This window comes from Geosmithia morbida (assembly GCF_012550715.1).
Source record: "Geosmithia morbida isolate 1262 chromosome Unknown scaffold_6, whole genome shotgun sequence".
Classification (NCBI taxonomy): domain Eukaryota; kingdom Fungi; phylum Ascomycota; class Sordariomycetes; order Hypocreales; family Bionectriaceae; genus Geosmithia; species Geosmithia morbida.
Genome location: NW_023336193.1, coordinates 652,186 through 665,791, shown reverse-complemented (window position 1 = coordinate 665,791; position 13,606 = coordinate 652,186). Strand labels below are relative to the sequence as shown.

The 13,606-nt window shown below is 56.8% G+C and overlaps 6 protein-coding genes across 6 annotated transcripts; 2 read left to right on the top strand and 4 right to left on the bottom strand.

Moving 5' to 3' along the window:
• Positions 1–148: 148 nt before the first annotated feature.
• On the bottom strand, positions 149–1,177 carry GMORB2_6676 (exosome complex component RRP45; the record flags this gene model as incomplete). The annotated part of the gene is made up of 2 exons (XM_035468646.1): positions 149–890; positions 1,014–1,177. The coding sequence occupies 2 exons, from the start codon at positions 1,175–1,177 to the stop codon at positions 149–151; spliced, it is 906 nt and encodes a 301-aa protein (XP_035321780.1).
• Positions 1,178–2,727: 1,550 nt separating this feature from the next.
• On the top strand, positions 2,728–3,784 carry GMORB2_6675 (protein CWC15; the record flags this gene model as incomplete). Its single annotated transcript, XM_035468645.1, has 3 exons — positions 2,728–2,760; positions 2,888–3,577; positions 3,731–3,784. The coding sequence occupies 3 exons, from the start codon at positions 2,728–2,730 to the stop codon at positions 3,782–3,784; spliced, it is 777 nt and encodes a 258-aa protein (XP_035321779.1).
• Positions 3,785–3,931: 147 nt separating this feature from the next.
• Positions 3,932–5,930, bottom strand: GMORB2_6674 (xylulokinase; the record flags this gene model as incomplete). Its single annotated transcript, XM_035468644.1, has 3 exons — positions 3,932–5,218; positions 5,300–5,751; positions 5,870–5,930. The coding sequence occupies 3 exons, from the start codon at positions 5,928–5,930 to the stop codon at positions 3,932–3,934; spliced, it is 1,800 nt and encodes a 599-aa protein (XP_035321778.1).
• Positions 5,931–7,202: 1,272 nt separating this feature from the next.
• GMORB2_6673 (Divalent metal cation (Fe/Co/Zn/Cd) transporter) lies at positions 7,203–8,570 on the bottom strand (the record flags this gene model as incomplete). The annotated part of the gene is made up of 2 exons (XM_035468643.1): positions 7,203–7,783; positions 7,889–8,570. The coding sequence occupies 2 exons, from the start codon at positions 8,568–8,570 to the stop codon at positions 7,203–7,205; spliced, it is 1,263 nt and encodes a 420-aa protein (XP_035321777.1).
• A 2,792-nt stretch (positions 8,571–11,362) lies between these two features.
• On the top strand, positions 11,363–12,592 carry GMORB2_6672 (Sir2 family; the record flags this gene model as incomplete). The annotated part of the gene is made up of 2 exons (XM_035468642.1): positions 11,363–11,602; positions 11,879–12,592. The coding sequence occupies 2 exons, from the start codon at positions 11,363–11,365 to the stop codon at positions 12,590–12,592; spliced, it is 954 nt and encodes a 317-aa protein (XP_035321776.1).
• Positions 12,593–12,719: 127 nt separating this feature from the next.
• On the bottom strand, positions 12,720–13,427 carry GMORB2_6671 (uncharacterized protein; the record flags this gene model as incomplete). The annotated part of the gene is made up of 2 exons (XM_035468641.1): positions 12,720–12,901; positions 12,971–13,427. 2 exons carry the CDS (start codon positions 13,425–13,427, stop codon positions 12,720–12,722), a joined length of 639 nt encoding a protein of 212 aa, XP_035321775.1.
• Positions 13,428–13,606: the final 179 nt, after the last annotated feature.

The following is a 13,606-nucleotide window of genomic DNA, read 5'->3' as shown; positions in this document are numbered from 1 at the left end:
GCAATATGCTGATGATCAAAAACAAGACAAGAAAGGAGAGAAAGAAATGAAGAACGCGAGAAAGAAGAAGAAAAACACGAAGAAGGAGGGAGAAACATGGAGAGGGAGGAGGAGAAGGAGAAGGGTAAAAGAAAAGGAAAAGAATTCATCATCTGTCATTTTCTGCCGTCAACTCAGCCATGAGTCCACCCTTGTCTCTCCTCTTTGCATCCTCCGCCAGCTTGCCGTCCACCAGGTCCGTGTACTCCTTTGACTTGCTGAGCGCGACGTGAGCGCACTGCACGAAGACGGGGGCGTCAACGGCCGCGCCTCCCAGCTTGGACACCTGGCACAGCTCGCCGTGCTTGTTGAGGCTGTAGGTGCAGGAGCTGACGGCGAGCTGCTCCTCGAGCCAGGTAGCGTCCAGCAGGACTATGACGCCACCGTGGCCGTCGTCGTCGTCGCCGCCGCCGTCGTAGAAGTTGAAGGTGACGCAGAAGGGGGAGTGAAGCCAGCTGAGCGGCACAGGCTCCCGCTCGGCGGCCGTGTACACCGTCAGGGCGGCGCCCTCGACCGAGGCGTCCGGCTTGCGGAAGTGACGCAGCGCCGCCACGACGGCCAGGCACGACGCGTCCAGCAGGTTCCCGTCGTGGTTCAGGACGTGCAGGTCCACCCGCACCGCCCAGCACTTCTGCCCGGCCACCAGGCAGAGGGACTCGGTGTCGAGCGCGCCCGACCGGCGGATCGTCTTCTCCAGGAGGCGGGAGAGCAGGATCTCCGTCTCCGTAGGCCGGTTCACCTCGAACGACGGCGCCACCATCGGCCCCAGCTCCGATGTGATGGTGAAGATGCCGTCAAACGGTCTGTCAGAGTATGGAACCGTCACTTCGGCTGACGTCTTGGCGAGGACCCTGAAAGATTGGGTTATTTTTTGTGCCCCTCTCTCTGCGTTGGCAATCTATCTGAAGAAAGAAAGAGGGAAGATGAGGGAGATGAAGTCCAAAAGAAGAAGAAGAAGAAGAAGAAACCCGTACCTTGTCTTGCCGAATTCAACAGTGGCCACGCCATACTCATCGCCCAGGCTGAGAACCACGGGCCGTGACTGGTCCAGCTTGCGATTGTCCAGACGTAGACCCTCCTCCAGGGCCTTGGACACAAACGTCCTCTCACTCAGAGACGGCTCGGCCTCTCGAGGCATGGTTGCTTATGGTCGTCTTTTTGTGTTTTTTTCTTTTCCTTTTTTTTTCTTGGTGCTTGTCGATGTCACAAAAAACTGTCTTCTCACTTCTCTGGTGGGGCTCCATCTTGAAGAGCCTTTGAGATCTAAAAATACACTGTGTCTGTGCATTTCCCCACTGTGCTTGTCCCGGATCAGTGGAAATTAGATGATACATACTTACTGCTATCTTCGGGAAGCAGTTAACAGCTAGTTCAAGTGTACTGTCATCCCCTCCACAGTCTCTTTGCAGAGAGACGAAGACGCAAGTCCATGGATATATGGACTCACAAGAGCACGAGAGAAAGATCGACACCCATCGACGGTAGATGCCACGCAGAGATTGCTTTGCATTCGTTCACATCCGTCAGCCCTCGCCCAATCCTGGCCGTCAGTGGTTTATCAACACTGGCAAAGAGCAGGAAGCAAAAAGCAAGAAGGAAAAAAAAGAAAAAAGCAAAGTCGCTGCCCCCACTCGGACTTGAACCGAGGACCTTGTCATTTCCAGTGAGAACCGAAGAACCACCTTACGAGTGACACGCGCTACCACTACGCCATAAGGGCTTGGGAAAACCCCGATTGGGATTCGGTCTGTGAAGACGAATCTCAAAAGAATGCAACTGGCAGATGCCCCCACTCGGACTTGAACCGAGGACCTTGTCATTTCACAGTGGATCGAAATCCGCTTACGAGTGACACGCGCTACCACTACGCCATAAGGGCTGTTGTTGAAGGGCTCGAGGGAAATGGGTATTATGTAGGTGTCAGTGTCGGCGAGCCATGGGATATAGCTTCTAATCGGACACGGACTCTTTGGTTGAGGAGTGAGAATGAGTGGTAGGATGTAGAATTCTGTGGTTTCTCTGCATCTATTCACGTGATTCTACGGTGCACATTCTATGCTTCTCCACCTCTGTCTGTTGTGGCGTTGTGTTAATATCACCACGCAAGGACCTCCGTCCGCAGTTACAAGGCAGAAGACCTCGCCAGGATACACCTTGACGTATATCCCTTCATGAATGAATTATCCATGATTCTACTCTCCTCCCTTTCTCTTTCCAAAAGGTAGAACATCTCTTTTCTCCTCACGTCAACCATTTCGAAATACGGCAGTCCTTCCGGCCGCGTGGCGTAGGCCAGTACTCCCGGTACTCGGGACATGGCTAGATAGAAGCCATATCCGGAGCTAGCATCGGCCGTTCTCGCCAGTTCCCAATGACGCCAGAAACGTTTTTTTCTTCTTCTTTTTTTCCCCCTCTAGATACAGTTACGATATCCCTAGGCGAGAAACATGTCCAAGGAGAGAGTTAAAACACTAGCTCATGATGGGGGAGAAAAGGGGAGAGGATAATACCATATTATGAACTATACCTGTGTTACCATCCTGTAAGCCCATCTCAACGCTTACCTAAACATCCGACTCCGCCAAGATCCATCTGAAGCCCATTCCTAAATCGCCATCAACAACAAAGATCATCATCACCATTCATCCCCCAACCACCAACGACAAAAGCACCACAACCACATAAAAAATGACAACCGCCCACAGACCAACATTCGACCCGGTACGCACTCTCTCTCTCTCTCTCTCTCTCTCTCTCCTCCTCCAAGAAAAAAAAAGAAAGAAAAACCACTGGCCTGAACCAGGAAAAAAAAAACATAAAAACACACTAACCCATCTTCATAATCCAGGCCCGAGGCAAGGAGGCCCTCCGCGGCCCAGCCTACCACCAACGTCTCCTACCCGCCCACACCCAGCTCAAGTACCGTCAATCTGGACAGGGCGGCGCAGCCGACGAGGACGAAGACTCCTCTCGTGATCTCGCAGCCGAGCTCCTCGCCGCCGAGGCCGCCCACTTCTCCAAGACCAAGAAGATTGGCGGCGGCGGCGCTGCCCCCGACGACGGCTCTGACGACGAAGACGCCGTCTCTGCCACGGCCAAGCGACCATCTCATCAGATCTCATCATCCGGTGAAGGGGGCGCCAGGGAAGAGGATCAGGAAGAAGACTTCGAAGCAAAACGCCGTCGAATACTAGCCGAGACCAGGGCGCTGGATGCCGACGATGACGACGACGATGACGACGGCAACGACGACGACGATGATAGCGACGATGACAGCGACGACGACGATGAGGATGAGGATGCAGAGCTCCAGAGAGAGTTGGAGCGCGTAAGGCGCGAGAGGGAGGAGAAGAAGAAGAGGGAGGAGGCTGAGAGGGCCAAGGCCGACGAGGAGGACCGTGAGCGGGACATCGCTCTCGGTAACCCCCTCCTCAACAAGCAGGACTTCACCATCAAGAGGAGATGGGATGACGATGTCGTCTTCAAGAATCAAGCTCGTGGGACCGAAGACAGGGGCAAGCAGAAGGAGTTTGTCAACGTGAGTTTTTCTCTTCTCTTCTTCTCTTTCTTTTCCTGTTCTTCTTCTTTTCTCTTCTACCTCTTCTCCCCCTTCTTCTACCTCCCGCCTCGCCTTCTATCTTCGTTACCTTATCCTTTTCTGCTATTACGAACACAACTAATGCCTTTACAGGACCTCATCCGCTCAGATTTCCACAGACGCTTCATGGGCAAGTACGTCAGGTAACCGTCTTTTTTTCCTGTCTAGTCAAATGTATCATCTCAAACCCCGAAATCAGTAGATACCCGTTGGGGGGGGGGGGGGGGGGGGGGGGGGGGGTAATTCGTCTTTTTTTATTTTTATTTAGTCTCCTGCTTCATCACGATGTATATTCTATTTCTTGTTGGCAGTGTAATTCAGATCATCACCATTGGGAGTCTTGCCCTCCTGCGCCAGGAGGAGATGCTCCATCTTCTCAAAGGCACCTAGCACGTTGCCGTACTTCTGGTAAACGCCGTCGCGGAATCCCTGGTCGACCTTCTCGATGGCTCCCTCCTCCTTCCATCGTTTGCCGATGAGCTCGTCGAACGTCTCGTCGCCCTCCCTCTCGATGGACCAGAGAGCCTTGTACGCTCCACCGAGGGCGCAGGCGCTGCCCCCGACATCGAGCTTGTAGACGCCGTCTACACCACCGAGCACGTCACCTATGACGCGGGCAATGGCCGGGTTGAGAGAGCCTCCGCCGACGAGGTAGATGCGCCGGGGCTGGGCCGGGAGCAGGCCCTGGGGATCGGGGGCGTGGACCAGCTTCTGCGAGCGGAGGCGCATGGACAGGGCCTGCGACTCGACGATGGCGCGCGCGTCGGTGGCGGGGTCCCATCGGCTGCCGGCCCCCTCCTCTGCCAGGTCGGATCCGTCGGAAGGGTTGCAGGTGAAGTGGAACGTGCCCGGCCGGATGTTGGGCACCACCTCGCGCAGGTAGAAGTAGAGACCCATCTTGGCGCGGTCGCCGTCCTTGGCCACGCCGAGAGGGGGGCTCTCGAGGACGGCCTTGTTGAACGTCTCCCAGCCCGTGTTGCCGCCGCCGCCGCCGGCAGCAGGCTCGGGCTTGGGCAGTTCGTCGCGCACCTTTTCGCGTGCGAGCCCGCCGTTCTTGTAGCATAGCATGAACATGTAGTTGCCGCGCGTGGTGGGGTGGTTGAAGAAGTGATAGGACCCGTCGGGTTTGTACGTCGGCGTGTTCATCAGGAAGGTGGTCGACGTGCCGAGGGAGACGATGGCGTCGAGGGGTCGCAGCGGGAGCGCGAGGATCGTGGCCGGATTATCGCCCGTGAATGGGGAGACCTGGCAGTCAGGGCTGAAGCCGTACTTGGATACAAAGTAGGGGGACACCGCACCCATGGAGCCGCCACCATCGGCGCGAGGCTCGCCCAGCTTGGCTCTCAGATCCTTGGCGGCCTCGGCGTCACCACCGGCCGTCAGGAGGAGAAGCTCCTGGCTGTACTGGTCCTTGGCAATGTCCCACAGGTTCATGCCGCACACGTCGCTGATGTCGAGAGGGGCGATGGCGCCCAAGAGGATCGAAGCGAGCCACGACGATACGAGCGAGATGCGCGCCGTGCTGGCGTACATTTCCGGGTTGACGCGACGCTGACGCATGATCTGGGGGCCGGTGAAGCGCTGCGACGGGTTGCCACGTTAGCGGGATCTGCTGCGTGTGCCCCCGCCGACAGACACAGGAGGGGTGGGGGGAAGGCATACATGATGGGCACCACTACCGGTGACATCGGCTAGCTTCTCGCGACCGCCGAGCTTGGCGTCGAAGGCATCACACTCAGCCTGCGTGCTCTGGTCCTGCCAGTTGGGGGCCCATCTGTGGGCCAGGGAGGGAGCGAGCTGCTCGACCAGCGCCTTGGACGGGTCGAGGTTGGCCAGGAGCCCCTCGGCATCCTTGCTGAGGTAGACGCTCCCGTGCTGCTGGCCGGAGCCGCTGAGAGCCTTTATGCGGTCCATGGGGATGGATCCCATGGCGTCCCTCAGGCGGGAGAGGACAAGGTCGACAGACTCCATCCACATGGCCACAGGGGCGTAGACCTCACCTGTCTCTTCGCGGACGTGGACGCCCTTCTTCACGGCATACTTCTCGCCAAAGTCACCGTCAAAGTCCACCTTGGCCTGTGCGACGGTTTGGAGGTCTGAGTTGACGACGATGGCTAGATCGGGATCAAGTCAGTCTTCTCTGCTCTTTTATTGTTATTATTATTATTATTATTATTATTAAGAAAAAAAAATCTTTTCTTGCTTCCTTCTGCCTCTCTGCGTGCATCATACCCTTGAGCTGCTGGGTCGACAGGTCAAAACCCAGGTAGAGTGGGCCGTCGCCAGAACTCATGATTGTCGTTTTCTGTCCTTCTTCTCTGTGATGTCTGTAACGTGTGTATGTGTGGCGGTATCATGCGGTTGGAGGGCGGAGGGGGAGGGGAAGAATGGCAATTGATGCAACCGTTTGGAGGGGTCAATTGTTCACTAAGGTGGGAAGAGGGTATGATGTAATCCAGGGACGACTAGGTTGACCGTTGTAATCAGGCTGAATAGCCGGGATGATATACGGAGTAGTAATGAAGCAGATAGAGAAGCAAAAAGACAACAATGAGGGGGAAAGAGGGAGAAAGAAGAGAGAAGAAAGAGCATGAGGGAGAGAAAGATTGTCAACCTCTCGGATCACGTTACTCGGGTTATTCGTATGCTAAACTTGTACTCGTACTTCCCACATCATGACGCTGGTTGGGGCGGTTCTTGCCCATGGCTTGCAGAACTATCAGAGCTTCCCCCTACTGGGCCCATGGCATCTTGAAAATGTGGGGGTTTCTTTAGCTGGCAAATATTCCGCGACATCTAGGCAGCACCATTCTTTTGACGGTCAGTAGTCTCTATGTAGCAGGGGAGGCGCCCTGGCCTTCGCCCTGGCCTTCGCCCTGGCCTTTATTGGGCTGATGAGTGTTGTTTTACTTTCCTATCTGCCATCTGTACAGATCACTCGTACTGGTGTGTCTGCGTGCCACTGTCTGCCCTACTCTCTCGTTCCCGTGCTTCCTGCTGGCGACAACACACGATGACCCGTAGACGTGAATGCGGTGGTCTCTGCCTACCGGTACGTCCCGGATCGTTAAGTGCGTATCTTGGTGCCTGGTTGACTGAACGGAAAGGAAGGAAAATCTATCTATGAGGCTATTTACAGATGTGAGTGTGGCAGCAGCTTCCGGATGCTTAGTCATACAACCTTGGGTGCCGCATTCCCCTGTATGTCTCTTACCTTGGTCTCCTCTTCCCCCAATCCTGCTGCCTTGTCCGACTTCGCTTAGACCTACGACACTTCGTGCTCGTACACAGCCCAATGTCCGTGCCACCATAGTAGAGTAGGCATATCATTTGGTATTTTTGAAACTTTGAACTTTTCCATGCTTTCTATCATAGCAAGCCGTGAGATGGCACCACACCTACTTCTGCGCAAAATGGTACAGTGGCTATCCTGTTTATCACCCATACTCTGAAAAGAACAGCCCAACGTTTCTCCCCCCCCCTGCTCTTTCGTTCTCCCATGTTCTTCTTTTTTTGTTTCGCTACAGAAATGCTTCACCTCTTCTTTTTTCTTCGATGCCAAACATCAATTGCTCTTCTTGCTGTCCTCCTTCCCCTTGTCTTCCGTAGATTCCGGCTGATCCATGATGAACTCATCAAACTTGTTGTAGATGGGTTCATGATGCGAGACGAAGCGGACGCGTACACGCCTCACACCACGGACGTCAGTACCGACGCGCTGTCGGATGGCCGACTCCATCTCACGGGCGTGGTCGATGTTCCAGGTTCCGGGGGCCGACACCTCGAGGTCCATCATGAAGTTCTGGCCAGACTTGATGCCGCTGACGTCGCGGAGCTGCGTCTCGCCGGCCGGGTCGAATTCGGCGATGGCGGCGCGGGCCTTCTTCTCGACGCTGATCTTGACGTCCTCGTCGATGCTCTGGTCGGCCAGCTCGCACAGGGCGTCGACCATGTTGACCGCGCCGGCGTGGATGACCATGGAGGAGATGATGAGCCCACCCACCGGATCCAGCCAGGCGGCGCTCTCGATGACGTTAGCGCCGAGGATGGCGACGAGGGTCACGATGCCCGTCAGGCTGTCGACACGGTGGTGGACGGCGTTGGATGCGAGGACTGACGAGCGCCGCTCACGAGCCACCTTCATTGCTGTTTGGAGGGTCAGCACTGGACATGGCGAGACCGATAGCTACCAGAGCTTCTCCCCGGCTTAGGAGGACAAGTGGCGAAAGGGAAGAAGGGGGGGGAGCTTACTTGCGTGGTACAGCCACTCCTTGACCAGCACGGTACCACCGGCAACCCAGGCAGCATGGATACTCGGTATACCAAGAGCAGCAGCACCGTGGCTGTGACCGTGGCCGTGGCCGTGACCGACATGCGCGAGGATGGCGTGGGCCGTCTCCGGGCTAAAGTGACCATAGAGGGTGATTGCGCTGTCCCATCCCATGTAGCACCCCCCCACCAGGAGCATACCGGAAACACCCAGGGCGCCCAGGCTCTCGACTTTGCCGAATCCGAGGGGGAATCGCTCCGAGGGCGACCGGAGACTGAACGAGACGGTGGCCAGGGTCAGGACGTCCGAGGCCAGGTCGGTCAGGCTGTGCCAGCCGTCGGCGGCCATGGCTTTCGAGTTGAAGGCCCAGCCGGCGATGAACTTGACGGCAGCCATGGCCAGGTTGGACATGAGGCCGATGTTTGTGATGCGGACGCCCGGGTCGTTTCGGTTCTTGGAGACGAGAAAGGTGGTGTCGTGGTGGTGATGGTGGCCGCCTAAGCCGTGGGAGTGGCCGTGATGGTGATGGTCGTCAAGAGGATCATCGTGGTCGCGGTCGTGGTCGTGGTCGTGATCGTGTTCGAGTTCGGCCTTTGTCGCCGTCGCCGTCTTGCGGAGTCGATGGTCGTCGACGCTATCACGCGTCTGGTTGGCTTGCCCCATGACAATGGCTGGCAAGTGCGAATATCGTAGACGACGACTGCGGCCGAGTAAGAGGTTGGGGAAGAGGGAACGCGGTTCGATGGGTGTCGAGTAAGATGGTGGCTGTGAAGAGGGAGTCGGATTGGAGGTGAACAGGGAGGTGCGCGAAGAAGAAGGAGGAGGAGGAGGAGGAGGAGAAGAGTAATGGGAATAGGACAATAATGTCGAGCAGGTTTGAAGAATGCGACGCTGAGAATGCGATGAGAGTGAGGTCGAGGGTGCGGCGCTTGGAGGTTGGCGTGGCCTATTATGTCTCCTTAGTAATAGCAATCCTCGCTGTGGTTTGGGGGTTGCGCTGTAGCAGCAATAAGCCCCCTGGGCCCCTGGAGGTACTGCGACAGTGAGGGTGGCCCGGGTGGTGGTGGTGCTGGCCCTGTTGACGGTGTTGGTGGTGTTGGTGGTGGTGGTGGTGGTGCTGCGGCTGCTGCTGCGGCTGCTGCTGCGGTTGTTGCTCGGGGTGCTGGAGCTGGTGCCCAGGCCACCGCTGCCACTGCTGGTCCTGCCATTGGCGGCGCCGCCGCTGCTGGTGCCGCTGGTCACGCACCGCAAGGCCGAGCGGCGCCCTGCCGCGGGATACATGCAGGAATGGTGAGGTTCAGAAGGGTAAGCCTGTGGTCATCAAGGTGGACGTTGTGTGCGTGGAACGATCAAATAGCTCGTGTGTGCGTGTGTATATGTATATGTGTGTAGCTTAGTTAGCTGGTTGAGGATGAGGAGAGGAAAAAAAAATGGTTATAGAAAGAGGGAGACAGAGAGGGAAATGATGCCCTCTGTCCGTCCCCAGTTCCTTTCGGCGTCGGGGCTTTTTTTTTCTTCTCTCTCTCTCTCTCTCTTTGGTGGCGGCGGGCTCGGATTTACTCGCTCAGCGCCGCAGCCCCAGGTACCATCGTAGAGAGGAAGAGGAAGAAAAAAAAGAATTAAAGGGTTAAAAAAAAAGATTACAAGAGGAAAAAAAAATAGTACGATGAGGGAGAGACCCCGGCGCAATGACACCACTATCAGATCAGAACTAAATCCGCCCCGCCCCCTCTACAACCCCCCCCCCCCCCCCGCTGATATTCCGTAGTGGTAGGAAGACCTTTTATAATCAAGACTAGTACATGTAGGTGTTACCAGTATCTGTAGCTGTACTCGTACAAGTAGTCATAGTATGCTCTCAGTACCACGCTGCGGAACCTGTTACCCAGACAAATCTACTCGTGTAGCCGTAAAAAGGAAGTACTGCTATTAGTACCCCGACGCTGCGATATAATACTCGTAAATCGTATGCTCGTATGCTCGTATGCTCGTATCGTAGATGCAATTGCTACTACAGATTACCAGGTAGCATTAGTCCCGATGCAGCTGTTACCAAAGTCGCCAACTCTAACAGACAAGGCTACTGACTGTAGTGGACTAGTAGTATCCCCCGAGACACACGAGTATCAATACTCACTCCCCCCTTGACCGCCTACTCCGAACCCGTCCGCACAAGCTGAATCAGCTGATGTTGTGGCCGCGGATCCCCTCGGACCTTACTGGCCTCGCTTTATCCCCCCCGCCCATTAGGTCCCCCTCGGCGCAGATGCTATGCCCGCCGAACCTGCCGAACCCCTACGGGATGCCATGGTGCATGCATCGCATTCCCCGTCCTCGTGTCCCTTGTTCCTGTCCCTGTTCCTCTTCATTTCTTATTCCCTCCTATTACATCATACCATCGATTCATCCATACATACATCCCGTACGCACTCCGTACGCGCTCCGTACGCACTCCGCACCGTAGTCTACAGCACTAGCCGTTCGAGACATCATTGCGAAATTGCACACACAATCGCTGCTGAACACATGTCGCTGCACTCCCTCTTCTCATCCTCAACTCTTTCCCTGAACCAACTCAGGGCCGGTATGCGCTGCTCGACCCTGGCGGTATTGTGTGGCCGTTCTGATTATTGGGGGACGCTGGCCCGTCGCCGGAGAGTGCCAAACGGCGTGCGCTGTCGCTCCAAGCTTCCGTGTCGTCACGTAGTGTTATCCTACAGTTCTCTATGCGGCGTCTCACTCATCGGTCGGTCTCTCTTTTTGGGTCGATCGCAGAAGAATACGCACACAAGTCGTGAGAGACGATGGTCACAATTTATCGTATACTCTTCTTTCTTTCTCTTTAGACCATGCTCACGTATCACGTCGAGACGAGAAAAAACATGAAACAGAGAAGACCCCGCTTACGGATCCCGACTCGACGCACACGGTGGGCGTGCACGGCCACTGATTGATAACCGACAAGACTAGCTAGCGTGTGTATCTGACCCCACTGGTGGCGCTTCGCACGACGCATGCGTGATGCGTATACTCGTACAGATAGGTCTTGAGGTCCCTGAGGTCCCTGGAAGTCGTTGTTTAGAGGAAAGAGAGAGAGGAGCCATCTACAGATTACGTGGGACGTTAGGGTCATTTCGCCTTTCGGTGCCTCTGAGGGCAAGTCACGTGGGTCCCGGAAACGAGGCTTTTCGGGAAGCACGAGCGCAGCCCCGCCGCCCACTCACGCTCGACCACTCACGCTCGACCACTCAGACTCTCAGCCTCACCTCGACCAACCCACGTCATCGACAGCCTCGTCCCTTACCGCCCCCCAGTCAAATCTGCCCCTCCAAACCCCATCCATCAGTTCACCATATGCATCACCCACTCCAAAGTCACTGAGCAGCAGTCGGTCACTGCTCACAAGTGGTACGGCTGCCCTACTATACGCGCCGAGCGCGGCCAAGAAGGCCACCATGCGCAAATCCCTCATTCGCATTCCATACACCCATGCCTTGCCACCTCCGACCATCATCCCGGCCACGGCCGACACGCTCTCGGGAGCCGTGGCAGCCCTGATAGCCTTCCTGACGGCCACCCCGGACCACTACGGCCACCTGTCGAGCCTGCCCTCGTCCACTGTTGTCCTCAGCGGCGCCGGACTGTCGGTGGCCTCGGGGCTGGCTGACTACCGCGGGCCCAAGGGCACGTACCGCGTCAACAAGTCCTACCGCCCCATCTACTATAGCGAGTTCCTCAACAGCCACGAGTATCGCAAGCGTTACTGGGCGCGCAGCTTCCTGGGCTGGCCGAGCCTGGCCAATGCCGCCCCCAACGCGGGCCACTACGCCATCCGCGACCTGGCTGACCTGGGCTTCGTGAGGGGCGTCATCACCCAGAACGTCGACTCGTTCCACCCGCGTGCCCATCCGGACCTGCCCACCCTCGAGCTGCACGGGTACCTCCGGGCCACCGTGTGCACCACCTGCAAGGAGGAGTACCCGCGCGACGAGTTCCAGCACCACCTCTCTCGCCTAAATCCCCGGTGGGACGACCTCCTGCGGGACGCCATGGCCGCCGGCGCCCTGGACGCCGAGAATAGCGGCGCCGAGCAGGAGCGGCCTAGATTTAAGGGTATCAGGACCAATCCCGATGGCGACGTCGACCTTCCCGACGCTCCGTACACCACGTTCCGCTACCCGCCCTGCCCGAAGTGTCTGAGCGACCCGCCCGTGCGTCCCGATGGCAGTCGGCACATCGTCGAGGCCGACGCCCAGGGTGCCTGGACCCATCCCAGCACTGCAGGCGTCCTCAAGCCTGCCGTCGTCATGTTCGGCGAGAACATTGCGGACAGCGTCAAGAGCTCGGCCGAGGACGCCATCGACAGCGCGGGTAAGCTTCTCGTCTTGGGCACCTCGCTGGCTACCTACTCTGCTTGGCGGCTGGCAAAGAGGGCTGCCGACAGGGGCATGCCCATCGCCATTGTCAGCATGGGTGGCGTGCGCGGGGAGGACAGCCTCTTTGGCCGAGATCTTCTGGGTTCGCACCAGATCGGTGAGGAGGCTGTCAGGACTGAGCTGGCTACACAGGATCTCCTACCTGCTCTCGTGTCTCATCTTCGTAAGCAGGGCCATGATCATACGACGGCAGGCGGCGAGCCTGTGACGCTGGAGGGTCACGGCGTCTTCAAGGATATGCTCTCGTGAGTGGTTGGAGATAGAGCAGTGTGCGACTTTTTTTTTGTGTTTCCTCCCATCCACAAACTCTTATATAATATGACATGTACCATGATTATATATATATATATATATTACATTAACCGGGTTTTCTTTTCTAAAAGAAGCTTCCAAATCCTGCCGACGGCTTCTCTGTTGTCTGTGTCGTCTCCTCTGCTACTGGGGCAGGTTGTTTCTGCTGCTGCTGCTTGCTCGCAGGGTCGGTCGGTTCGGTGTCCTGTCGGTTCGTCCTTTTCGAGGCCTTAGGCGCACCATCTTCGCTCTCGATGGTTCGTAACACTGAGAAACGCGGTCAGTAACAGATCCCAACGCTCTCCTTCTCCCCTGCCTCTCCGGGACAGCACTCACCCTCTTCCCAATCCGCCTCTCGTTCGGCGTTTCCCGTCCCCAGCGCCTTCTCAACATCCACCTTCTCGCCCCTCTGGATCTTGTCGACCACGTCCCTCAGCAGGGCAATCTTGACCTCTGAACGCCTCATGTAGCCCTGAAATGAGCTGCGCAGGGTGATCATCTGGATGGACATGGACCCAATGAGGAGGAATATGACAACGTAGAACGTCGCGGGGTTCCACTCTGCCGATGCACTCGAGCTCTTCTTCTTGGCTCGGTTCTCCTTGCGCATGGGCTTGGGGATCAGTGACTTCCAGAACCCGCTGTCTGTTATCGTCGCTGGGCTACCCGGGTTGGACGAGAAGCTCTGGTGCCGCACTGCCACGCGACCTGCCAGCTGCTTCTGCTGGTGCCGCACGACTCCCGATGAAACGAGTCTCCTGGTACCGGAACGGAGGAGTGACCGTTGGAGCATTATGGCATTTCCTGTCGATCTGGTGAGGGGGCCGGAGGTGAGAGGAGGGGGCGTAGTACGTGTCAGGACGCTGGGTTTGGTGGTGAGGAAACAGATAAAATTGACGTCTATTTCACCCAAGATTTGGTGGACGCGATGCGGTCCTTGCCTTGGGAGGGAGGCCCCCGCGAGAACCGTCT